The sequence below is a fragment of the Erinaceus europaeus genome, chromosome 18 (assembly GCF_950295315.1).
Source record: "Erinaceus europaeus chromosome 18, mEriEur2.1, whole genome shotgun sequence".
NCBI lineage: Eukaryota > Metazoa > Chordata > Mammalia > Eulipotyphla > Erinaceidae > Erinaceus > Erinaceus europaeus.
Genome location: NC_080179.1, coordinates 67,964,092 through 67,989,938, shown reverse-complemented (window position 1 = coordinate 67,989,938; position 25,847 = coordinate 67,964,092). Strand labels below are relative to the sequence as shown.

The 25,847-nt window shown below is 38.0% G+C and overlaps 1 protein-coding gene across 3 annotated transcripts in view; it reads right to left on the bottom strand.

The window, feature by feature from the left end:
- The window catches only part of EPC2 (enhancer of polycomb homolog 2), a 126,771-nt gene that overhangs the window by 27,820 nt on the left and 73,104 nt on the right, over positions 1-25,847 (bottom strand). For all 3 annotated transcript variants that reach the window (XM_060178094.1, XM_007522234.2, XM_060178095.1), the window contains exons 3-6: positions 19,808-19,953; positions 12,868-13,074; positions 5,329-5,477; positions 1,473-1,605 (exon numbers count right to left, since the gene is read on the bottom strand). In XM_060178094.1, coding sequence (XP_060034077.1) covers positions 1,473-1,605; positions 5,329-5,477; positions 12,868-13,074; positions 19,808-19,953 — 635 coding nt within the window. The remainder of the gene's footprint in view (positions 1-1,472; positions 1,606-5,328; positions 5,478-12,867; positions 13,075-19,807; positions 19,954-25,847) is intronic.

The window sequence follows — 25,847 nt, the reverse complement described above, 5'->3', positions numbered from 1 at the left end:
ACTGACTGATGGGATGGGTCTCCAGGTGCCCCTTCACCTCAGCAGAGCAGCCCTGCTTCCCTCCGCTCTAACACGCTAACATTCTTTTTCAGAAAGAGGGATCTACCACTTTTAAGTTTATAAGTAACTATTCTTAGGATCAAAAGTAAAAAAACTGAGCGAAAATACTTCACCACGCAGTTCAGATTTTTGTTAAAACTACTTTTAGGATCAAAACAGCACACAGAATGAAAATGTCGTGTTAAGTACCAAAATTCTTAGTAGAATAACCGGTTTCATACAATGGGTGTAGCTCTACCAAAAAGAAAAACCCAATTCTTAAAACAATCTCTATTTTAAGGTGGGATGTGTGGCAAACCAAACACAGTCAAGTAGATAGAGTGGAGTGGAGTGACAGTGAATGTAGCCATCTCTCTTCAACTAGTGTTTTAACAGAATGTGTTTATTCTTAGGGATCATCTACGTTAAGAATGACTATATATTAAAGACAGATGCTAGTCCTGGGTTGAGATTTTTTTCACTCCCTATGCTTATCCATCGTATGTCTAGAGAAAGGATTGGTTAACAATAACGTATGACATTTATTGCACTGATAGTGTTTTTGACTACAGAGGCAAATATGATTTTACAGGGAGTCAGTCAGGTATGTGGGCTAGATGCCTGTGATTAATAAGAAAGAACTCTGGTGTCCAAATTGACATGAGTTGAATAGAGGAGTCTTCCTGCTCCACATTCTTCCTGGACCTTTAAGAATGAACCCATGAAAAATAAGGATTGTATACATTTTTAAAAGATGAATTTTCCACAAACACCCTAAGTAACTTAAAAATAATACCATACAGTAAAGCTCTATTATTTCAACTGAACACTTTGAGTAATAGACCATGTGAAAACTAAATATAATTATGTAGTCTAAAAAATTTTAAATAAGCAAAAGTTCAACTGTTTACTAGGAAGAAAATGTGATCTGGAAGTTGCGTGACTTTTTTGTATCACTCAAGGTGAACAGTAATTGATTAAAAAAAAAACTTTTGACAGTGATGATGACAAAAAAAAATAACTTTTCAAACATCTTAATAAATACATCTTTAAGACTTGATGACTATCACTACGATGAAGGATTTTCTGGGGTCAGTGACAGTAACAAAACTTTAATTATCCATCTTCTCCTGAGAGGAAAAGAAAACAGTGGGGAAGATATGCACAGTGATTTAGAGCGAGACTCGAACCTTAAATCTGCTCCTCACCGGCTATCCAACCTACAACTCAGAGAGAAAAATCTACCTCATAAGAATGAAAGACAATCTCTCTATATACAGATACATAAATTCCTAGCAAAGGACTTGGGAGATAGTAAAGACTAATTTTTAGTTTTAGCATATTACTTTCTTTCTCAAACTTGAACAACTACGACAGACACCAGCAAATGGCTAGCCATTGTTACCACATACTTCTCTCCAGATGATATTCACCTTTGTTTTACATTCTTGGACTTTGTGATGATTTCCATTATGAAGAGCTGTTGGAGTAGCATATAACTCTTTTTCTGACCTACTTATTTTCACTTCATTAAGGATTTCACCACCATAGTCTCCCAAATGGTATCTTGAAAATGTAATAAAATAACAAAATGTTAGTTTAAAAGTAAGAAGGAAAGTAAAACCAATGCTACCCTGATTAAATGACATACAAGTAACTGGAATGAAATATTAGATTATTTCTAAAAGAACATTTACAGGAATAAGGCAGCTGACATTCAGGACTCTGTGAGTCATCATTTCTACCACCAAAGTACTGTGGCTACCTTCTTTCTGATATTCACACCAAAGTTCTCACACAATATTATTTGTAAGATTGCTGCTTTAATGATTTATATTCCATATATGAGAAAGAAACATCCGGTATTCATTTTTTTCTACTTCTTTATTTTCCTTAGCTTAATAACCTCCAGGTCCATAAGTTTTGCTCTAAACAACACAACATCGCCTTTTAAAATTGCAGAGTATTATTCCACTGAATTTATATCTCAGAACTGCTTTATCCATTTATGCTAAGCTACTTTTATGTTTTGGTTATTGTGAACAGTGCAGCTATGAGCATAGGGGTGCAAATAGCCTGTTGAATTAGTGTTCTCGTGTCCTCTGGATAGATGTCTATGATTAATATCAATGGATCATAAAAATTTCCATTTTTATTTGCTTAAGGACTTTTCATATTGCATTCCAAAGGGCCTGCTCCAGTCTTCATTCCCATTAACAGTGAATTAGAGTTCCTTTTTCTCTATATCCTTGCCATCACTTGTCACTTCCTGAATATTTTTTCATGTGTGAAGTGTATCCCATTGTAGTTTTAATTTCATTTCTCTTAATAGTAACAAAGCATTTTTTTTTCCATGAGTAGACTTCCTATATGCTTTCCTCAGAGAATGGTCTATTCAAAATAGTGTATTTTAAGGTTTTAAAGTGTTTCACCTACATGACCTATAAGTTTTATAGGTTTAGGTCTAATACCCAAGTCTTTCATCCATTTTGAGTTAATTCTGGTATATGATACTAAGTGATGGTCAAGTTTCATTGTTTTATAAGCAGAAATTCATTTTCATTTTCCCCAGTATTTTTTGTTGAAGTCTTTAAAAAAAATTTTATTAGAGATTTACAAAATTGTAAGGTAATATGGGTATAAATCCATATAGTTCCCATCACCAGAGTTCTGTGTCCTACCCCTCTACTGGACTTTTCTTTTTTCTTTCTTTCTTTATAAAACAGAGAGAAATGGAGAGGTGAGGGGTAGACAGGGGTGGGGCTTAGACACCTACAATACTGTTTCACCACTTATCAACCCCCCCCACCCCAAGATGGGAGCTTGAACCCTGGTCCTTGTGCATGGTAACATGTGCACTTAACTGGGTGTACCACCACCTGCCTCTCCCATACCCACACTCTTCCTCATTGAACAGTTTTGGTTCCTTCGTTAAATATTAGATGTCCATTTATTCCTGAACTCTTTTCTGTTCTAGCAGTCTGTGTGCTTTATTCTAACACCCACACTGTTTTAATTACTGTAAACTTTGTAGTAGAGCTGCAAGCTGAGGAGTCTGTTATTTTTCTCTTCTCTCAGAATTGCTTCAGTGGTCAGATTCAAGCTTATCATAAATGGGTGTGCAATCTTGGAAATGATTTTCCGTGTGCTTTTTACAGTTTTGTTGATGTGATATGTAATTACATCAGCTTATTTGCATATTCTGAAACATTCCTGAATCCTGGGATTAATCTCACTTGTTCTTGACGAATTAATTCTCTTGATGTGTTACTGGATTTAATTTGCCAAGATTTTGCTGAGGATTTTTGTGTGAATATTCAGCAGAGACATCAGCCTATAGCTTGTTGTTTGTATAGTCTTTTCCTGCTTTGAGGATCAGAGTTGTGGCCCCCCCATTCCCATCAATATTCTGGAAGAGTCTGAGTATGATGGGTGTCAAAATTCTGTAGACTTGACTTTTTTTTTTTTAACCACTCTTAAAAAAATGTCAAAAGACGTTACTGGATAGAGACAGAGAAACTGAGGCGAAAGGGGAGATCAGGAAAGGTACTTGCAGCACTTCACTTGTGAAGCTTTCCTCCTGTTGAGGGGGGAGGGGCTGAGGGGCTTGGACCCAGGTCCACGGGCGCAGTAAACCGTGCACTCAACCAGGTGCGCCACCACATGGCTCCTTATAGAATTCATTTGTGAAGCCACCTGGGTACATTTTTTGTGCTTAGGGAGATTTCTGAATAATGACTGGATTTTTGCTCTTGTGATTGGTCTAGTCAGGTTATCTATTTACTCCTGTTCAGTCTTGGAAGGTTCTATGATTCTATCCATTTCTTCTAGGTTGCCTCCTTTGTTTGCATATAGATGTATAGTATATTTTCTTTAATTTTTAAAAATATATATATATATATTTATTGGATAAGACAGAGAGAAACTGAAAGGGGAAGGGAAGCTAGAAAGTGATTCAGACAGACACTTGCAGCACTGCTTTGCCATTCATGAAGCTTCTCCCTGCAGGTGGGGTCTGGGGGCTTGAATCCAGGTGCTTGTGAATGGCTAACATGGTGCTCAACTCAGTGCACACCACCCACCCCATTTACTGTACTCTTTCTTTTTTCTCTTTCTTTCTTTCTTTCTTTCTTTCTTTCTTTCTTTCTTTCTTTCTTTCTTTCTTTCTTTCCCTCCCTCCCTCCCTCCCTTCCTTCCTTTCTTTTCCTTCCTTCCTTCCTTTCCTTTCTTTACCAGAGCACTACTCAGCTCTGGCTAATGGTGGTGCAGGGGACTGAACCTGGGACTTTGGAGCCTCAGGCATGAGAGTCTCTTTGCATAACCATTATCCTATCTACCCAGACCCCCTGTTTCTTTTCTTTTCTTACAATCCTTTGGATTTCTGCAGTCTCAGCTGTAATGCTACTTATTTCATTTCTGATTTACTGAAAATAGCTATATCTTCTTGTTGGGTCAACCATTATATAGTACCCCCTTTCACTGTAAGTCAAATGGGTTTTCTATGTGTCATGACTTTTCTGACAACCCAATATATTTTTCATTTTTTATTGGTGGGATTAATGACCGTATTTACAGTCAACAGTAAATACAGTTCTTTGTCATGTGTGAAATTTCTCAAGTTTTCTGCACAACGCCCTCACCCTCAACCTAGCTCTCCCTCCCATCATGCTTCAGGACCTGATCCTCTCTCCCACCACCCACCACACTCCCTGCACTGCCTCGAGTCCTTTACTTTGGTGCAATACACCAAACCCAGTCCAAATTCTGCTTTGTGTTTTCCCTTCTGTTCTTACTTCTCAACTTCTGTCTATGAGTGAGATCACCCCATATTCATCTTTCCCTTTCTGGCTCATCTCACTTAACACGATTTCTTCAAACTCCATCCAAGGTGGGGTGAGGAACAATGGCTGCTGGTGAGCGTCATGCCTTCAGTTCTGGGATGCTCACTTCTCCCCCCTTCTCTGCTCACTGGCCACTGGACTGGAGCTAATTCTTCGGCCATAGTAGCCCTCATGTGGTATTAAGAACTGGATCTCAGCTGTGCACATGGCAAAGCGCACACCTTATCTGGTGAGCTATTTCTCTAGCCAAGAATCTACATTACTCATTTAAACACGCCCCAAATTTGTAACCCGTATTTTAGTAATGACAATTCCTCATTAAAGATTAATTTTGTTCAGAGTAAGAATTTCAGTTGCTTTAAAGCTTAGCAATAAAAACACCATTTCATTATATGTTATCCATCATTTGGTTAAAATTATTAATCGTCTGTAACAGTAGCAATGTTACCTTTTTTCCACAACTTCTAGGGTTAAGTGCAATAATTCTCGTTTTGTCTTCTCTCTTCTCTTAATCATTTCCAGAATTGTTATGGCTCTACTAAACTCTCGTCTAAGTTTCAACATCTTTTCATAAGAGGCTTCATCATTCTTACGATTCTATTGGAAATAATAAAAACAATCAGATTATCTAGATACATTTCTGTATTTATTCAGCAAAATCTTACTGGATCTAAATTCATTCTATGAAAGTAAAATATTAAAATGTGAAACAAATTTAAAAAAATCATTTAAATAGCAACTATGTAAGAGAATCTCTTTAACTTTGAAAAAATAGTTATAAGCAAAAAGCTGCCTGCTATTGAAAAGATGAAATGACACATAAGGGGTAGTCCCAATGGAAAAAAATTTTTAAGCCTGCATGAGATAAAACTCAGTGTATTAGAAAGTTAGCTCACTCATATTGTAGCAATTAATTTCCAATGACAGGAAGAACCGTTCTGAAGAACAGTCAAATAAACACTCAAAACAAGTATCTACCCATCCATAGAGCTCTAAAATCGAAGGATAAAAGGTTCAACATACCATAGTGTAAACATCAACAACAAGCAAATTTCACGTCAGAAACAAAACTGCAACTGGGCTGAATATAAAACATCTCAAAGAATAGAACTACATGTTTCAATAGAATGATATCTCAATTCGGAGTAGAAAAGAGGTGTTAATGAAAGTTCTGACTATAAAAATTCTGTTTAAGTTCCAACAGTCAAGGGGAAACAAATTAAGTTGAACTATGGTACACACACAGGGAAAAAGTCTTATTTAGTAACTAAGGAGGGTGGGGCCAGGTGTTGGCACACCTGGTTGAGTGCACACTTAACAATGTATATGGATCCAGGTTTAAGCTCCTAATCCCCAACTGCAGGAAGGAAGCTTTACAAGTGATGAAGTAGGTGTCTATCTTTCTCTCTCCCTATCCCCCCCTCCAATTTCTCTCTGTCCTATCAAACAAATAAGTTAAAAGAAAAAAAAAAAAAGAGAGCTCAGCTGTAATTGGCAGCATCTTTTTTGCATACAATTACCACAAATGCATATTTTGTTTAGACAGCCACAGAATACTTGCTTTATATAAGATATGGAATGGTATGTTCAAAAATAGCTGTCAACCCCTGAATTCCACATGTTCAGATAGTGTGTCAAAAAGAAATTGCTTAATCCATGAATTAGTAATACAATATAGTATTAGAAAGAGTGCAAAGAAAGTCAGATTTCATTGGGAGACTACAAAAAACCTGAGAAAGTGGGGCTGGTTGGTAGTGATTTCTTGCAACTGAAAATTAACCATCACCTATAAAACATTACTAAGTCCCATTAAGATACTACAGACTTTAATATTTTAAGATGTTAGTGAGACATCCTTTTATCAAAAATCTTTTTTCTTTCAGTACTATATGACAAAAAGTAAAATATAAAATACGGTTTTAAACAAAAAACACTTGTTTTTTGGTAAATGGTTATGTAATACCTACTAACTGACAAAGAACAGTTACACTACAGGAAAATATTCAAGTGTCACCTACTCAGTGCAGGTTATTACTGCTTAAGCCCCATGCTCAAAAGAATTAAGTCTAATTAGAATGGCATACAGAGTCGAGAGAAAATAACAAACAAGGCTACATGTCAATTCAATAATATTACTTAAGCTGATGCTCTTCAGATTCCCCCACTTGACTATGTCCTTCTTGGACTGTGTTTCTCTGTCTTAACTTAACTGGTTCCTGTTCTTTAAACTTCAATTTTATTTTGAAATATAGGTTTATACAAAAGTAAAAATGAAAAAAAAAAAACAGTATAAAGATTTGCCATACTATCTCCATTTAGCGTACCCAAAGATCAGTATTTTACATCTGCTATTTCTCTTCTGTATATGTATGCATATGCGTATCGTTATGAACTAAATGTGTGTTCCCAAGTGAAGCCAAATTAAAGCTGAAATTCTAAGTTCCCCAAATGTGATGGTGCTTGGAAGTGAGGTTTTTGAGGAGTGATTTGATCATGAGGGTGGAACAGCTGTCTTGCTCCTTTTGGTATCTGATGACACAAGCAAGATGACATCTACTACCCAGGAAGAGGATATTACCAGATATTCAATTTATTGGTACAGTCTCCAGAGCTGTAAGTAATAAGTATTTTTTGTGGGGCTGGGTTGGTGGTGCACCCAGTAGAGTGCACATGTTACAATGTACAAAGACTTCTCCCCCGTTTCCACTTTCAGGAGGGAAGCTTCATGAGTGAGGTAGTGCTGCAGGTATCCCTCTTTCTCACTGATTCACCCAAAAAATGTCTCTACCCAAAATAAGAGTCTTAACACACACACACACACACACCATATACATACATACACACACACACCATACACACACACCATATACACACACACCATATATATATACACACACACCGTATACATACATACACACACACCATACACACACACCATATACACACACACCATATACATACACACACACACCATATACATACACACACACCATATACATACACACACCATATACATACACACACCATATACATACACACACACACCATATACATACACACACACACCATATACATACATACACACACCATACACACACACACCATATACACACACACCATACACACACACAATATACACACACACCAAATACATACACACCATATACATACACACACACCATATACATACATACATACACACCATACACATACACCATATACACACACCATATACATACACACACCATATACACACACACCATATACATACACACACCATATACACACACACACACCATATACATACACACACACCATATACACACACTCACCATACACACACACTCACCATATACACACACACCATATACACACACACCATATATACACACACACCATACACACACACACACATACACACACCATATATACACACAAACACACCATACACACACACCATACACACACACACACCATATATACACACACACACACACACCATACACACACACACACCATATACACACACACACCATATACACACATATATACACACATATATACACACATACACACACACACACACACACACACACACACACACACACATACACAGCCTCTGTGGCTATCGCTGGAGTTTGGTGCTAGCACTATGAATCCACTGCTCCTGGAGGCCTTTTTTTTTTCTTTCCCCATTTTATTGGACAAGCCAGAGAGAAGTTGACAGGAGGGGAAGACAGAGAGAGAAAGATAGACACCTACAGACCTGCTTCACTGCTTGAAAAGTGTCCCCCCTGAAGGTAGGGAACGGGGGGGGGGGGCTCAAACCTGGGTCTTTACATAGGTCCTTACACTTAGAACTATGTTTGCTTAACTGGATATGCCACTGCCTGGCCCTCATATTTGTTTTTTAAACTACCTAGCGTATGGTTCTTTTGTTACTGGCCCAAATGTATTAAGAGATATAAACACATACACACACACACATTAGTAGTAGTAGTTATTGAAGATATGTCTTTTCTCTAAAACACTTTAATGCATGTCTTCTAGAAACAAATTTATATAACCACATAACCAAAATCAGGAAACTCATGCTGATATTTTTAAAAGATTTTATTTAATTAACTTTTAATATTTCTACTTTATTTTGGACAGAGACAGAGAGAAGTTGAGCAGAGGCAACAGCTGTCCCACTGCTCCAGCACTCATGAAGCTTTCCTTTGCAGGTGGGGTTTGGGGGCTTGAACCTGGGTATCTGACCATTGTAAGAGGTACACTCTACCAGGTGTGCCATCACCCAGCCCCTTACATTGATACTGATGCACTATCTAATCTGATTTTATTCATTTTTATATGAATTCTTTCACTAGTGTCTTCTGAGAGACAAATGTATCCATTACATATGTGATGTATGTATACAACTGTCACTATAAAGGATGTTAAGACAACAATTTAATTATAAAAATTCATTAATACTGATCGTTATAAATTCTTTTCACTGGGGAGTCAGGTGGTAGCGCAGCAGGTTTAAACGCACGTGGAGCAAAGCGCAAGGACCGGTGTAAGGATCCTGGTTCGAGCCTCCGGCTCCTCACCTGCAAGGGAGTCACTTCACAAGTGGTGAAGCAGGTCTGCAGGTGTCTTTCTCTCCCCTTCTCTGTCTTCCCCACCTCTCTCCATTTCTCTCTCCTTCTTCACCCCATAATGACCCTGGGTCTATGCTCCCAGAGGGATAAAGAATAGGAAAGCTATCAGGGGAGGGGATGGGATACAGAGTTCTGGTGATGGGAATTGTGTGGAGTTGTACCCCTCTTATCCTATGGTTTTGTCAATGTTTTCTTTTTATAAATATAAAATAAAAAAATTCTTTTCACTGGTCTAGGATCTGATTTAGTGTTAAAAGTGCATTTGGGGGTGGAGATAGAGTAATGGTTATGCAAAGAGATTCTCATGTCTGAAGCTTCCAAGTCTCAGGTTCAATCCCCCTGCACTACCATAAACCAGAGGTGAGCATTGCTCTGGTTAAAACAACAAAACAACAGCGAAAACAAAAGAAAACTCCATCTAGTTGTCATTATCTTTTTACTACCCTATAATACGGAATAGTTCTTTTTTATGATTATTATCTTGACATTTTTTAGAGGTCGTTTGTTTTCATAGAATTTTCTTCAATTTAGTTTACTGATTTTTAAAATGATTTAACTTTGTCAATATTATAAACCATAAGTTTATACCATGTGCATTCAACCAGGTGTGCAGTCACCTGACCTAAAACCTTGAGTTCATAGTAACATCTTTTCTATGCTTTAAAAAAAAAAAATTTATAAAATGGAAATATTGACGAGACCACAGGATAAGAGGGGTCCATTTCCACACAGTGCCCACCCCAGAGCTCCATATCCCATCCCCTCCCTTGACAGCTTTCCTATTCTTTGTCCCTCTGGGAGTATGGATGCAGGGTCACTGTGGGGTGTCACTGCTTCTCTGCAGAACATGGGTGTTGGCAGGTCGATCCACACTTTCCCATGCCATACGACAGCCCTCCTTACTCCTGTATTCAAATCCACTTTTTACCTTCAACCCTCTTCACTACTGTTTCTGCAAGGAGCCATTTCTTTTTTCCCCTAATCCAGTTATCTATACCTTGCCAAAGCTCTAGGGAAGTGGCTCCCAAACTGCTGCGCTTTGCAATTACCTGTAGATCTACTCATAGCCGAGGATAAGCCGGTGACTGCTATGTGAAGCCAGACTAAGAATACTTTGGTCTCCTCTCCTAATTGCCAATCTTGCTTCCTCTGGGCCACACGGGGGGGGGGGGGGGGAGGAGAAGACCTAACGATTTTACTTCAACATATCAAATGGGTATGATGATTCAAAGACTCCCCAGTTAGTGCAGTAAGACAAGTTAGTGTCTTAAGACTATCTCATTTTAAAAAAGCACTTTAACACTCCCAAATCTAAAATTCAGTGAATTAAATAAATACCTAGACTGCCAAAACATTACCTTAAAGGCTTTTACTTTAGTCTTTGCATCAGCTATACAAGTGCTTGTTTTGCTTTGTTATCGGTACTCATTTTTGTATCCCCCAGTGCTTGCCCACCTCTTGAACACCTAGGGGGTGTTCACTGCTTTCCCAACTTTCTTATTTTGAAACACATCAACATTTCTAAGCAGCAACAGCACACATGAAGGGGAACAGTCTTTGGTCCCACAACTAAAAGCAGAGAAATAAAACACCATTGGAAAACACACCACGCTGCAGAGAATAATGTATTAGATAAGAGAAGGGTAAAAAGTGTTCAAGAAAAAGATGCACTAGTTACTATGTAAATAGTGAAGAGTCAAAATTAAGAGTAATTCTTAGTGTACAATGTTAAAAATAGTAATTTTAACTAAGACAAAAACACTCCGAATAGGATTTAGCTAATAAATATTGCCATTTTATACTTACTCATTAAAATTAAGAGTATTTTTCTTTCAAGAGGTATTGCTAAAATATTGTTTTGCAATAGACCTGAACCAAAGATATTTTCTCTTTCATGCCCAATTATTCGTATTTATAAAGTTTTGTGATACTTATCAACATATCTTAGTCTAGTGTTTTCTAAACAAGATGAAAAATCCTCATAAAATATCTTAAATTTCCTCAGCAAATAATTAAAATGCCAAACTGAAAGTTCAGATTGGGTTAGAGAAAATCTATACTTGGGACATCCAAGAGGTACAGAAACTCTGATGTTTACCAGTAGAAGCATTTTACCTAAAATATATTATCCCTGTCAGCTGTTATGCTTTGCAGCTGTTATATTTTAACAGCTGACAAGAGCAAGCTTTCAATGTTAGGAAAAACTTTCACAAGTGCACTAAAAATGCTTTGCCTCCAATTACAATCCCCTCTGGTTTTTAATATTTTTGGATGTTGTTTCTATGAATGGTGTTTACTGTTAATTATGAGATATGGATAGCAGTGAATACCCAAATAATGCTTTCCTCTATACTGTATCATTCTACAGCACAAGACACTGTTCTCTTACTTAAAATTCTGGCTCACACTGATTCTGAAAGCCAGATAGAAACAAGTTCATCAATTTAAAACCTGACACAACTGACAACTCAAATGAGGAGAAAATGGGGAGTCGGGCAGTAGCGTAGCGGGTTAAGCGCATATGGCGCTGGCGCTAAGTGCAAGGATCTGCGTAAGGATCCAGTTCGAGCCCCCAGCTCCCCACCTGCAGGGGAGTCGCTTCACAGGCGGTGAAGCAGGTCTGTGGGTGTCTATCTTTCTCTCCCCCTCTGTCTTCCCCTCCTCTCTCCATTTCTCTGTGTCCTATCTAGCAATGGTGACATCAATAACAACAACAATAATGACTACAACAATAATGAAAAACAAGGGCAACAAAAAGGGAAATAAATAAATTTTTTAAAAAAAGGGAAAAATGATTCCACTGTGTTACTTTTGGCTGGTGGCAGAATAGGCTTGAAAATGAACCTTCCCAAACTTCCCATGACCCCACAGTAGCTACAGGCAGTAAAGTCCATTATTATTTTCAAGGATTTAAATATAGTTTCAAAGGATCTGATAAGCTCTTAAGCTTCCCAGAGGGTATATATAGAATGCAGTTCATTGAAGAACTCGAAAACTTTTGAGAGCTATACGCTCTTCTTATCGCTCCAATCGCAAGCCTGCAGTGGTATGAACGGTACATTTATCAAGGGCACAGGCCTGAAGCAGATACTGTGAAGCAGGCCACAGAAGCTGCTGAAGAGCACTACTTTTTGCCCCGTTAAAAAAGCAAAACTGAGATATCACTGACCAAAAACATCCTGCTGGTTTCCGGCTGAAGAGCAGGATTTCTGAATTCTTTAGTTCAACGTCATCAGGCCCTGTTCATGTTCGATTTACTCACAGTTGCTCCAGTTACTAGCAGACAGATAGGTCATACATACAGCGAGGACACATTCAGTTAAGTCTGATTTGCATGTTACCTTTCGAGTTTGCATTTTTTCTGTTCTTCTCCGAAAAGCAACATAAGGGTCATTGTTGGTAGAACCATCTCTTTTCTCTTGTTTTATCTGAGGAATAAGGGACGGCCCCCTGCAGTTCTTACGTTTTCTCACCCAGTAGTCATGCACAGCTTTAATAAGGTAATCATCTTCATTTAGCAACAGTTTTGCTTCTTGAAGTGTGACAAGCTAAATGAAAAATACAGACTGTCATCGATTACAATGTTTGAAGAAGAGAAACAAAACTTACACCTGTACAAGAAAATATGATCAAATACCATGATTACAGAAAATACAATTTAGTCCGGTCGAACAAAATATTTAATAATGAGATTTATCCCCAAATTAATGTTTTACCTTGAGAGGTAAGTGAATTTTACTACCTAAAATAGTCAAAATGACTGGGTTTCCTATACCAATTACTCGTAAACTCAATTCCTCTACCCAAGCTGGTCCGAGAATCCTTGTTCTCAAAACTCTTTCTAACAAGCTCTGATACTGACACATAACTTAAGGGTCTTCTATCCCTTTGTGAACACAGTCAGCATAGTAAAATTAAAGGTGCTACAGATTTGCATGGTCACTATTTCCCTGATTCCTGCAAAGACCAGACAGATGGTTAGACATACTCACTTACAATGAATTTTTTTTTTGTTTCTTTTTTTAAATATTTTTTAAAGTATAGTCACCTCCCCAGTGTTTTATTTTATTTTATTTATTTATTCCCTTTTGTTGCCCTTGTTGTTTTATTGTTGTAGTTATCATTGCTGTCGTTGTTGTTGGACAGGACAGAGAGAAATGGAGAGAGGAGGGGAAGACAGGGGGAGAGAAAGACAGACACCGGCAGACCTGCTTCACCGCCTGTGAAGCGACTCCCCTGCAGGTGGGGAGTCGGGGCTCGAACCGGGATCCTTATGCCAGTCCTTGTGCTTTGCGCCACCTGTGCTTAACCCGCTGTGCTACAGCCCGACTCCCACTTACAATGAATTTTATAACATCATCATGAAGTAGGGGCCAGCACGGTGGCCTGTCCTGTACAGAGCACATGTTATCATGCACAAGGGCTGAGGTTAACACCACTGGTCCCAACTTCTGGGGAAAGCTTCATAAGCAGTGAAGCAATACTGTGGATCTCTCTCTCTCTTTTTTTAATAAAAAAAAAATTATTATCTTTATTTATTGGATAGAAAGAGCCAGAAATTGAGAGGGAAGGGGGAGATAAGAGAGGGAGAGAAACAGAGACACCTGTAGCACTGCTTCACCACTCACAAGAGCTTTCCTCCTGCAGGTGGGGATCAAACCCAGGTCCTTGTGCATTGTAACATTTGGACTCAACCAAGTGCACCACCACTTGGCCCAGGTATCTCTTTTTCTCTATCTTCCCTTTCACTCTCAATTTCTGTCTATATCCAATAAACAATACAAATAAATAAAATGTTTTAAAAAATAATCATGAAGTGTTAGGACTGAAAAGTCTTGCTGAAGTGATGTCTTTCTTACCAGTCTTTTTATCATTTTAGATTACTTTTCAAAACAAACTGAGATTTCACCTTGGAATTAAAGGAAAATATTTTCTCCGTGAAATGTTAAGATCTACATACTAACTGACCTATGGGCTACGTGAAGAAGTCATCTGGAGAATGCATAACCCACCATGAAAGTTTCCAATCTGACCTCACTTTTCACACTGGTTGACCTCATGGAATAAATGCAAGGACCATTTGGAACTTTTGTCCCCTGACAGTGATTACTAAGGTTAATTAGTTGATTCTTATTATCATCGGCTGCAAGGACAATCAGACCACAGGAAGAGAACACATTCACCATTTCAACTGAAATATACTAAATTTATGTGACAGTTATATTTAGTTCAATAAAACTTTAAGTGGCCATACTATGGTTAATTCAATGTCTTAGTGGAGTCAGCTTAACTGCACCAGACAGGTTGAGTAAGCTAATCTTTAAGTGGAGGGCCAAAGTCTGGAACATGAGAGTCTGGAAATAATAAGTTTCCAAATACCAACTTTCACAGGACACCTTCCTACTATTAGATGAAGTTCTCTGGAATGGTAATAGAAATGTCCTAGGTCTTCAAGGACTGTGATTAAATAAGAATCAAGCTTTCTGGACATAATACAATCGTATCTCATGATGAGAACATCACAGCTGTCACAACTGCATCTTGTAAGAACAAATATCACATCAATAGTAGTTTCCATGTTGTGGGGACTCAGGGAAACAACGTTGAGGTGCACGACTCAGTTCTGGTTATTTTACTTCTGACAAATTCTGTAACACTCATGAATCAAAACAAGAACCTAACTTAACCTTGAAGTGGGAGACAGACAGGTCTTGTTCTATCAGTGAGCAGAGCAGTAGTGAGTTTCCTATGTAACAATACTATCAAAATAACACTGCTGTAATATTCCTAGAGAAGGTGCCGGGGGATTAAACCTTACTCAGATTTCCTTATCTGATGCTTCATGCTTTTGTTAGAAATGTCCTTTTGTTAATTAATTACCCTCTTTATATTTCAGGTAATAATAATTCAATACACAGCTTTTAGCTAAACAACCTGACACTTTTGTTCAATTTTAACTGTATTTTCTCAGACATCTGTTGTTTTTATGTTCTGCCGGTCAGTACTTCATTTACTAAAAAGCAACAAAAACCACCATTTAATTGGCTACAGAGCTATGGTAAAGTTATTATTTCTTAGACAACTGACTTACTTTTCAAAATTCATTTTGGGTGCACTGATGGAGAGATAAAAATCATAAAAAATTGTTCCTGCATATTTATATCTCAAACTCCAGACTAAAAAAGGCTCCTGTGTGACAAATACTGGTAACACTAAGAGTGCAATTTCAGTAAAGTGGACTGGATTGTGTGGTGAGAAAAAATAAGCTGTGTGTTAATCACCTGAAAGTTTAACTGACTAGAGAGACAGACAGATTTTGGTGGTAGTTTCTTGTGATAGAAGGAATCAAGTGGAAGTTTCCCCAGACATAGGGATAACCTCCTTTCCACTACATTTTTGGATCAAAGAGTTGAAGAAATGAGAGAAGAGAAAATTAAAACTGGAATATTCAGGCCCATAAGAAGACGACAAATTCAGGGGCTAAAAGAAAACTCATTAAAAACATGTGGATTTGGGGCAACACTGGAAAGATAAAGAACACAGCACAGGATCATCTAGGAGAATAAATCTAGAAAGGATAAACTTGAAAGATACATGAAATCATACAGGTGGAGACTGCGAGGGGAAACACACACACACACACACACACACATCCTGAAGCTCTAGAGAAACCAAGGGTAACAATATACATATAGTTATACTTACAAAAATACTAAGGTGATCTACACCCAAAGCACATAGGGTAAGAATAAAAGAAACAGGATTGAAAGAGTAACCCCTCCCCCAACATTTGCAGAAGTTGAATGAAAAGGAGTCAGCAAAACTAGAAGATCATGAAAAATAAGAAAACCAGAAGAGAGTGAATTGGATTTAAAGGACCAAAGATGACAGGTTTTAAGAAATCTGGGGAAACTGAGTAAGATAAACACATAGAGACTGAAAGTAATCACAGCACCTGGCATGAGAATTTTTCAATAACGACCCAATGCAGTAGTCTGCACAGAATGAAGGGGAAGAAGTCTCTGTCTTGGTCTTTTAGAGGTCATTACTAACCTAACAAGTAGCGGCTTAACCATGCATTTGATTTCTTGTCCTGGGATCTGGCTCTGTTCTAGCCCCCAAATGGAAAGACAGATTTCATGAATCTACAGATCAGGGTCTTTTTTTTTTTTTTTTTTAATACTTTATTCCCTTTGTTGCCCTCAGATCAGGGTCTTGAACAAGGACAGCATTTGGGTATCTCTGATATTTAGTTCTAACAACAGAATCATTCTTCTTCTTCTTCTTTTTTTAAAAATATTTTATTTGTTTATTTTCTCTTTTGTTGTCCTTGTTGTTTTTCATTGTTGTTGTAGTTACTATTGTTATTGATGTTGCATTGTTAGATAGGACAGAGAGAAATGGAGAGAGGACAGGAAGATAGAGAGGGGGAGAGAAAGATAGACACCTGCAGACCTGCTTCACCGCCTGTGAAGGCACCCCCTGCAGGTGGGGAACCGGGGGCTTGAACCGGGATCCTTGCTGGTCCTTGCACTTTGCACCACGTGCACTTAACCTGCTGCGCTATACTGCCTGACTCCCCAGAATCATTCTTATTGCTGTTACAAAGCTTCCACCTTCATCTCCACTGCTAAAAGCAGATGCTATCATCCTGCTATAGTAGGATCTGAAGTCTGTGATGGAGCAAAAAGCAATACAGAACAGTCATGTTTCCAGGTGGCGAGATAACCACATATGTATGTTTACATACTTTTTATTTAATCTGGCTCTACTGAAATAAGAAGCTCCATAAGGTTAGAACTCAAATCTGACAGCAAAGTAAACCAAGACAAAAATAACTCAATGGGACTACATCAAATTGAAAAGCTTCTGCACTACAAAGGATACCTCCACACTAACAGAAAGACGCCCTATTGTGTGGGAAAGGATCTTTACACAGGACACTTTAGATAAAGGGCTAATAACCGAAATACATAAAGAGCTCAGTAAACACTAAAACAAACAAATAATCCCAATAGAAAGTGGGGCAAGGACAAGGACAGAAACTTCACTGAAGAAGAGATCCAGAAGGCCATCATGCACATGAAAAGGTGTTCAAATTCACTAATCACGAGAGAAATGCAAATAAAGACAATGATGAGATATCACTGAACACCTGTGAGAATGTCATACATTAGAAAAGACAATAATTAAAAAATGTTGGAGAGGATGTGGGAAAAAGGGAACACTTCTGCACTGCTTGTGGGAGTGTACATTGGTCCAACCTTTGTGGAAAGCAGTCTGGAGATTTCTCAGAACATTAGAAATAGACCTGCCCTATGACCCAACAATTCCTCTGGGGATTTACCCAAAGCAAAGCAAAGCACCTATCAGAAGAGATCTGTATATACCGACGTTTATAACACAATTGATAATAGCCAAGACCTGGAAGCAAACCAGATGTCCAACAACAGATGAATGCACCCCTGCCAAAAAAAAAAAAAACCAACAACTATGGTATATATACATGACTGAGTATTACTCAGCTGTTAAGAACAAGGAGATCCTCGCCTCTGAAGTATCTTGGAACTAGAGGACATCATGTTAAGTGAGATAAGCCAAAAAGGGAAGGAGAAATGATCTCACTTTCTAAGTGGGACTTGATAAATAGGGACATGAAGTGAAACATGAACTAGTCAGGGGGAACTGCATCAAAGCAAAGGACCTGGGAGAAGGAGGGAGTGGGAGGGTAGGAGAGAACTGTGGGGTCCTGGTGCATGCTGAAATTGTACTCCTCTATCAGTAACTGCACTAGAAAGCATTAACCCCCTTTAAAATTAAAAAGAGCATAACTGTCACCTGTCTTGTTCCTGTGAATATTACTGGTTAAATAAAAGCAAATCATGGAACTGAGGGCTAAGGGCTTCTGATGTTACAATTTCAGTTGCCATGAATCATTTCTGAGCACTCATGAATGACAAAAGTCTAAGACTTCTAGGAAAATCTACACACAAAAACTGAAGTGATTATCAACCAGTAATTAAAATCCCAGGAAAATGGGGATTACTAATTATAACGAATATCAACCTAATTATTAAAGATAGAGCTGGATACAGAGTTTACTGGATAAGGTATGTGCCTTGCCAAGTGCTGTGACCCAAGTTCAAGTCCTAAGGAAGTTTTGTACTGTGGGGCCTCTCCCTATCTGAGTGAACAAGTATTCTCAGAGCAGCAAAACTATGCATGCAGGAAACTTTGGCTCTGCAAAAAAAAACAAACAAACATATATATATATATATATATATATATATATATATATATATACACACATACATACACACACACACAACAAAAAGACAAACAAGATAGTCTCTCAAAATTCCAAGTGAAAGTTAAATTAAATAAAATTTATAATGAACTTCCTAAATGGTACACTAGATGTTAACTTCAATAGTGCGGAGGTGGGGTGAAATATGCAGCAAAGTCACTTCATAATAAAAAATCTGGGAGATGTTCTAAAGAGCTGCCTATGTCTCAGATGTTTAAAGAACTTAAATTCATAGCTGAAAGAAGATACTGAGTCTTATGGGTAAATTAGGGAAAATTTCCAATTTATTGCAAAAAGTTTCTATCTTGGGGCTGGGTGGTGGCGTACTGGTTGAGCACGCATCTTATAATTCTCAAGGACCGGGGCTCAAGCCTCAGCCCCCACCTGCAGGGAAAAAGCTTTGTGAGTGACAAAGCAGTGTCAAAAATGTCACAAATATCTCTGTCTCTCTCCTCTCTATCATCCTCTTCCCTCTCGATTTCTGACTGACTCTCTCCAATAAATAAATAAAGATAATATATTTTAAAAAAATTTTTAAACCTGACTATATTAATAGTAACTAATATGACTTTCTTTCACTTAAAATTTCAATATACAGGTAACCAAAATACATTTAAAAAATAAGAATAGTAATTTAATGTAAGTCTGAACAACTGAGCAAAAATTTGGTATGAAATTTCTGCCTTAGAGACCCGATCATGCATATTTATCAACAAGTTACCAATAGTAAAAAGTCCTATAAAAAGGAAGAGATAAAAAAATTTAACAGGCATTATTTTTACATACAAAGGAAAAACCAAAATTGAATAGCACCCCTGCTCAGTGTAAGGAATATTGTAAGCAGAAATCCCAGGATATTAGGACACGAAATTTAAAAGAGTAAAGAGCAGTGCACTCAGATATAAAGAAAATGCAAAGTAAAGCCAAGAATTGTATTAAGTGTAAGATGAGAGAGATTTTATATGGTACAGTACCTGATTAGAACTGGCTTTTTCAAGTCTGTCAATCATAATTTCAAATTGCAAAGGCTTAATTTCCATCTTTCTGTTAAGTCTATTTAATAAGGTCTCATCTTCTGAGTCCATATCATAATCTGGTTGCTCGTTGTCTAGATTAAAGGCTAGAAAACAAAAGAAAATGTCTTCAAGCTGAGGAGAAATTACAGTTAATTAGTAGTTGACTTATCGGAACACAAATTATAATTACTTATAATCCAAATTATAATTCACTGGCCAAAGAAGAGTTCCTGAGCAGAAATCTAAAAATTGGTTCCACAGTAAAAGAAATCAAAACAATAAATTGTATGCAAATGATTTAAGGCTTATTGATAGGACAGTAACAACCAAAATTTATCTCAGAAATACAGGATCAGAAATATATAAATATACATTATGTGAACTAAACAGCAGTTATTAAGAGAACATGGAAGCATAATGACAGACTGGCAGAAATAAAACTCAAATATATAAAGCATACAATGAAATGGCATTTTGACTCACTGGGGACTCAAAGCTGTTTTAACAATCTTTTAAAATTCAGTTAAAAGTCTAGGGTGAGGGTTCAGTAGAACATATTCCTTGAATGTATGAGGGGTTGGGTCTAGTCACAGCCCTCTAAAATTGCAGAGCAGTGCTTTGGTGTCTCTCTCTTTTTAAAAATTTATTTATTTTTCCCTTTTGTTGCCCTTGTTGTTTATTATTGTTGTTGTAGTTATTATTGTGTTGTTGTTATTGTTGGATAGGACAGAGAGAAATGGAGAGAGGAGGGGATGACAGAGAGGGGGAGAGAAAGATAGACACCTACAGACCTGCTTCACTGCCTGTGAAGCGACACCCCTGCAGGTGGGGAACCGGGGGCTCGAACTGGGATCTTTGCGTCGGTCTTTATGCTTTGCGCCATGTGCGCTTAACCCGCTGTGTTACCGCCAGACTCCCTGGTGCCTCTCTTATAAGGACTCTCTCACATATGTAAACAAAAATGGAAGTTGGATTGCTACTTCACTCCTGTTACTCATGTAACTTTTTAGTAAAACATGTAACACATAAAAATACTGAAAGGAGCCATGAAGGAAATGTTATATGGGCAGCTACAAGCTCAGAAGTTGTAGTTAATAAATGCAAATATAATAATGAGAAAGTCAATAATCTTTACTCAACTAGAAACATACGCAGACTCGTTTTCCCTTTTTTCTTACCCGAGCACTGCTCAGAAATGGCTTACGGTGGTGTGGAGGGACTGAACCTGGGACTTTGGAGCCGCAGGTAGACATGATAGACTTTATGCATAAGCATTATGCTACCCCCCATATGATGATTCTGTATCTAGAAATGTAACCTATAAAGTTAGAGAAAAAGATACAAGTGTATTAATTGTGACACTGTAAGAAATAAAAGCTACATAATAAGCAATGCATGTACGAATCGATTCCATAAATGATCTGTACACGCATGACATAGACTTAGGCCCTGAGAATAAATACTGATAAACACGTCTATAAGATGTTGAATGAAACCAGTATTCATGAGCATTAAGTAAAAAAAAAAGATGAGGTAAAGAGTAGAGTGTATTAAGACATGTTTTTAAAAAGGAAAGGAAAACAGATACAGAGTTAAAAAGACATACAAGAAACCAGTTATTCTCTGAGGAGAGGATGGTGAAGTAGGGTTCAAGGGTAGCAGATGGGATTTAAAAATCACTGTTTCCTTTTCCACTTCATGATTTTAAACATCTATAAGTATGTGGGGGGGGGGATGCCACAAAGCAGATTTTAAAATCACCTGTTGATTTAGGTCCAAGGGGGCAGGGCGGTGGCACACTCAACTGAGTGCACAAATGCTACAGTGCGCAAGGACAGGTTCAAGCCCCCAGTTCCCACCTGCAGGGGAAGTTTCAACATGGTGAAACAGTACTGCAGGCGTTTCTCTGTCTCTATTTCTCTCTCCCTCTATCCAATAAATAAGACAAAAACAAAACATTTAGATCTAAGCAATGAGAGAGCTACCAGCCACTGTTATTTAAAGGTTACCTGCACATCAAACGAGTATCTTACAGTCATACTACATTTTACATACTGACATTCTCAGATTCATCAAAATGTTCTTTCTCTCTCCATACCTCTTAGCCCTGGGCTCCAAACTGTTTAGACATCCCTCTTTCCATCTCCCCTTTTTGAATTCCTTTTTTGAATACTGTTTCACCCTGTATTCTCCCTTCAGCACTATTTATTTTTTTTAACACCATTCCTGCCACCAAAGGTCTATGTCCCTCCCCCAACTCCTACAGTGGAGCTGAAAATCTATACTACATTCTTAAGGGTAATGTATAACAGAGAAGACGTACAGAGAGAAATACAAAATTTTAGTAAAATTTGATACCAACTCTAAGATATGAAATGCAAAAAAATTATAAAGCAGAGAAACTTCTAAAAAACATTTCAAAAATCTGAACTCAAGATTTAAAAAAATTATACCACCATATAGTAACAACAAAAACAAATTACCAGTGGACATTGAAACCTGTTATTACCTTTACAGTGAACCGAGCAGTGCTCAGAATACTTTACGTATGTTTTCTTTCACAACCAACTTTAGTAGTTGGTAGCATTTTATCTCCCAGTAAGTTTTACATCCTAGAATTTACAAAAAATTTTACTTTAACTTGTATCAGACTGTACACAATAATGTTAAAAATTAGAGAAACTATAGCTACTGACAAACTAATGGCACAGACTGTTTAAGTATGATTCACTAAAAATATTCCTGAGAGTGGCCTAGGAGGTGACGTAGTGGCAAGAATGCTGGACTTTAAAGCACAAGGTCTTAAATTCGATCCCTGACATCATATGTGCCAGTTATGCTGTAGTTCTCTTTATCATATTAAATAAGTGAAAATATTTTTAAAAGATTCCTGAAAGCAAAATATATTTTTCTCATAGCTTTTATTATATAATTATCAATAATTCAAAATCAATCCAATCTGCATCAAACTCAATAGCAGATGATACAGACCTCTAAACTAGCTACAGTACTATTTCTTTCTTCCATAGTGTGATACTGTGACTGTATCTATTCATCCATCCATCCATCCATTCATCCATCCATGCATCCATTCATCTATTTGTTTTTATTGCCACCAGGGTTATCACTGTGGCATGGTGGCAGTACTACGAATCCACTGCTCCTGATGGTCATTTCTTCCTTTTTTCTTTCTTTCTATTTTATTGGATATGGCAGCGAGAAACTGGGAGGAGTGGGGAAGAGATAGGGAGACAGACCACTCGTGAAGCATCTCCTCTGCAGGTGGGGAGCAGGAGTTCCAACCCAGGCCCTTGCGTGTGCGTTTAACCAGGTATGCTGCTGCCTGGTCCTGATGCTGCGATTTTAGATGCACATAATGAAATTCACTGACCCTTGTCTACTCCACAGAATAACAACGGTAGCTAATAAAAATCAGGTAACTGATAGAACTAGAAGACATTTGAATACACAATGGAATACTACTCAGGTATTAAAAATGGTGATGTCACTGGTTTCCACCCATCTTGGATGGAGCTTAAAGAAATCATGTTAAGTGAAATAAGTCAGAAACAGAGAGACAAATATGAGATGATCTTATTCACAGGCAGAAGTTGAGAAACAAGATCAGAAGAGAAAACACTAAGCAGAACCTGGACTGGAGCTGGTGTATTGCACCGAAGTCAAAGACTCTGGGCTGGGGGTGTGTGTGTGGGGGGAAGAGTACAGGTCCTGGAAAAGGATGACAGAAGACCTAGTGGGGGTTGTATTGTTATGTGGAAAACTGAGACATGCTATGAAAGTACAAACTATTGGATTTACTGTCAAATGTAAATATGAATTCCCCAATAAAGAGGAAAAAAAAAAAAGTCAGTCAGGTGTTACAGAGTGCTGAGCAGGGTTAAGTCAGCATTATTAAATTCCTCAGAGGAAAATGAAGGAGCTGCCTATCAAGAGTGAGGAGACAGTCACTTCAAGAAGTTTTAACTAAGCCTAACAATACATATATTCTTTGACTTAAAATGTGGGTGGAGGGAGATAGCATAATGGTTATGCAAAGAGACTCTCATGCCTGAGGCTCCAAAGCCCCAGGAGGTTCAATCCCCTCCCCCCATCATAAGCCAGAACTGAACAGCGCTCTGGTAAAAAAAATAAAATAAGATGTAAACTAAAGAAGTAAAAAAACAAAAAAACCCAAACATCTTAATGTTAAACGTGGAACAATGAGATGAAAAGATGCCATTTTAAGTTCAAAGCTGTGAGTAACAGAAACTAAAGAATTCTAGTTTCAGTTTAGAGGCATTAAAGATCCTTATATCAATTCCACCTTTTTGATTTAATTGAGTGATTATTTTGTGTCCTTAGCAAACAAACAAACAAACAAAAGTCTCTATGAAGGTCAGTACGATTTATTTCAAAATTAGAAGTGGGGAGATTTACTCATATGTTAATAGGGTGGGGTGTACACAGGAAGCCCACTTTGCTATCTGTAGTACTGGGCCTCTGACTCGGGAAGCTGTATCCCTGTGCTACCTCCCGAGGTGCTCAGGTCTAGCACAGAACCTTCTTATTCCACTGATTAGAGGGGTAGCCCTACATATTTCCAGAGTTTTAATTAACTTAATAAGACCCTAAAATATGAATAAGCTATTCATTACACTGGTTAGCAACTTACCGGCATTATTCTGAAACGTATGCTTTAGATGCATTTCCTCGAATCCCTGTAAAGTTATGGTGTTTGTATCTTCATTTCATACAGTGACACAGAGACTCTAGAGGTATTGGGTAGTATGCACCAGGCCACAGAGAACCTGAATTCCATTCTGTTGGCTATAAATGCCATGCTGGGCCACACCTGTGGGGAGGTGGGGGCGGGAAGAGCTTTGCCAGTGATGGTGCTGCAGCTGTTTCTCTCTCTCTCTCTCTTTTTTTTTTTGGAGCACTTACTCCACACGGGGTTTTCTGCTAAGTGCTCTAATTATAATGGTGGATTTTTATTTTATTTATTTATTTTTAAATATTTATTTATTTCCCCTTTGTTTTTGCCCTTGTTGTTTTATTGTTGTCATTATTGTTGTTGTTATTGATGCCTTTGTTGTTGGATAGGACAGAGAGAAATGGAGAGAGGAGGGGGAGACAGGGAGAGAGAAAGATAGACACCTGCAGACCTGCTTCACCGCCTGTGAAGCGACTCCCCTGCAGGTGGGGAGCCGGGGGCTTGAACCAAGGATTTTTATTTTTATTGCCTCCAGGGTTATTGCTGGAGCTCGGTGCCTGTACCACGAATCCACTGCTCCTGGAGACCAATTTTTTTCCCCTTTTTGTTGCCCTTGTTCTTTTATCGTTGTAGTTCTTCTCTCCCTCTTTATCTCCCCTTTTCCCTCCTGACTTCTCTCTGAATCTATCCAATAAGTAAATATTTTTAAATATAAAAAGTAGTTAAACTATAATAAAAAATGAATCATAAATGGACTGGTGGAATAGTTCACTTGGGTAGTGAACTGGTTTGCCTTGTGCACAACCTATGTTCAAGCCCGGGCGCCACGACATTGAAGAAAGTTTCGATGCTGTGCTTTCTCAGCGTGGGCCTGTCTTTTTCTTTGTGTGTGCATGTTTCTCTGTCTCTTTCTTGTTCTCCCCTCAAGTGGGCACCAGGGGCTTGAACCTGGGGCCGGCCTCGTGCACTATAATATGTACATGCGCTCTACTGAATACTCCACCTAGACCCCAGTGCTATGGGTTTCACGCTCATTTTAGGAATTCTTTATTGTTAGGTGATATCCTGTACATCTCCCCCTCCCTAAAATGTTAACTTTTGCTCTTCATGTTTATTTCTTTTTGCCCTACACAGATAAACATCAACTTACCAAATATTGCCATCATTTCCCCATTTCTAATGGCATTTTTTAAATTTATTCCCTTTTGTTGCCCTTGTTTTTTAATTGTTGTTATTATTGTTGTCGTCGTTGTTGGATAGGACAGAGAGAAATGGAGAGAGGAG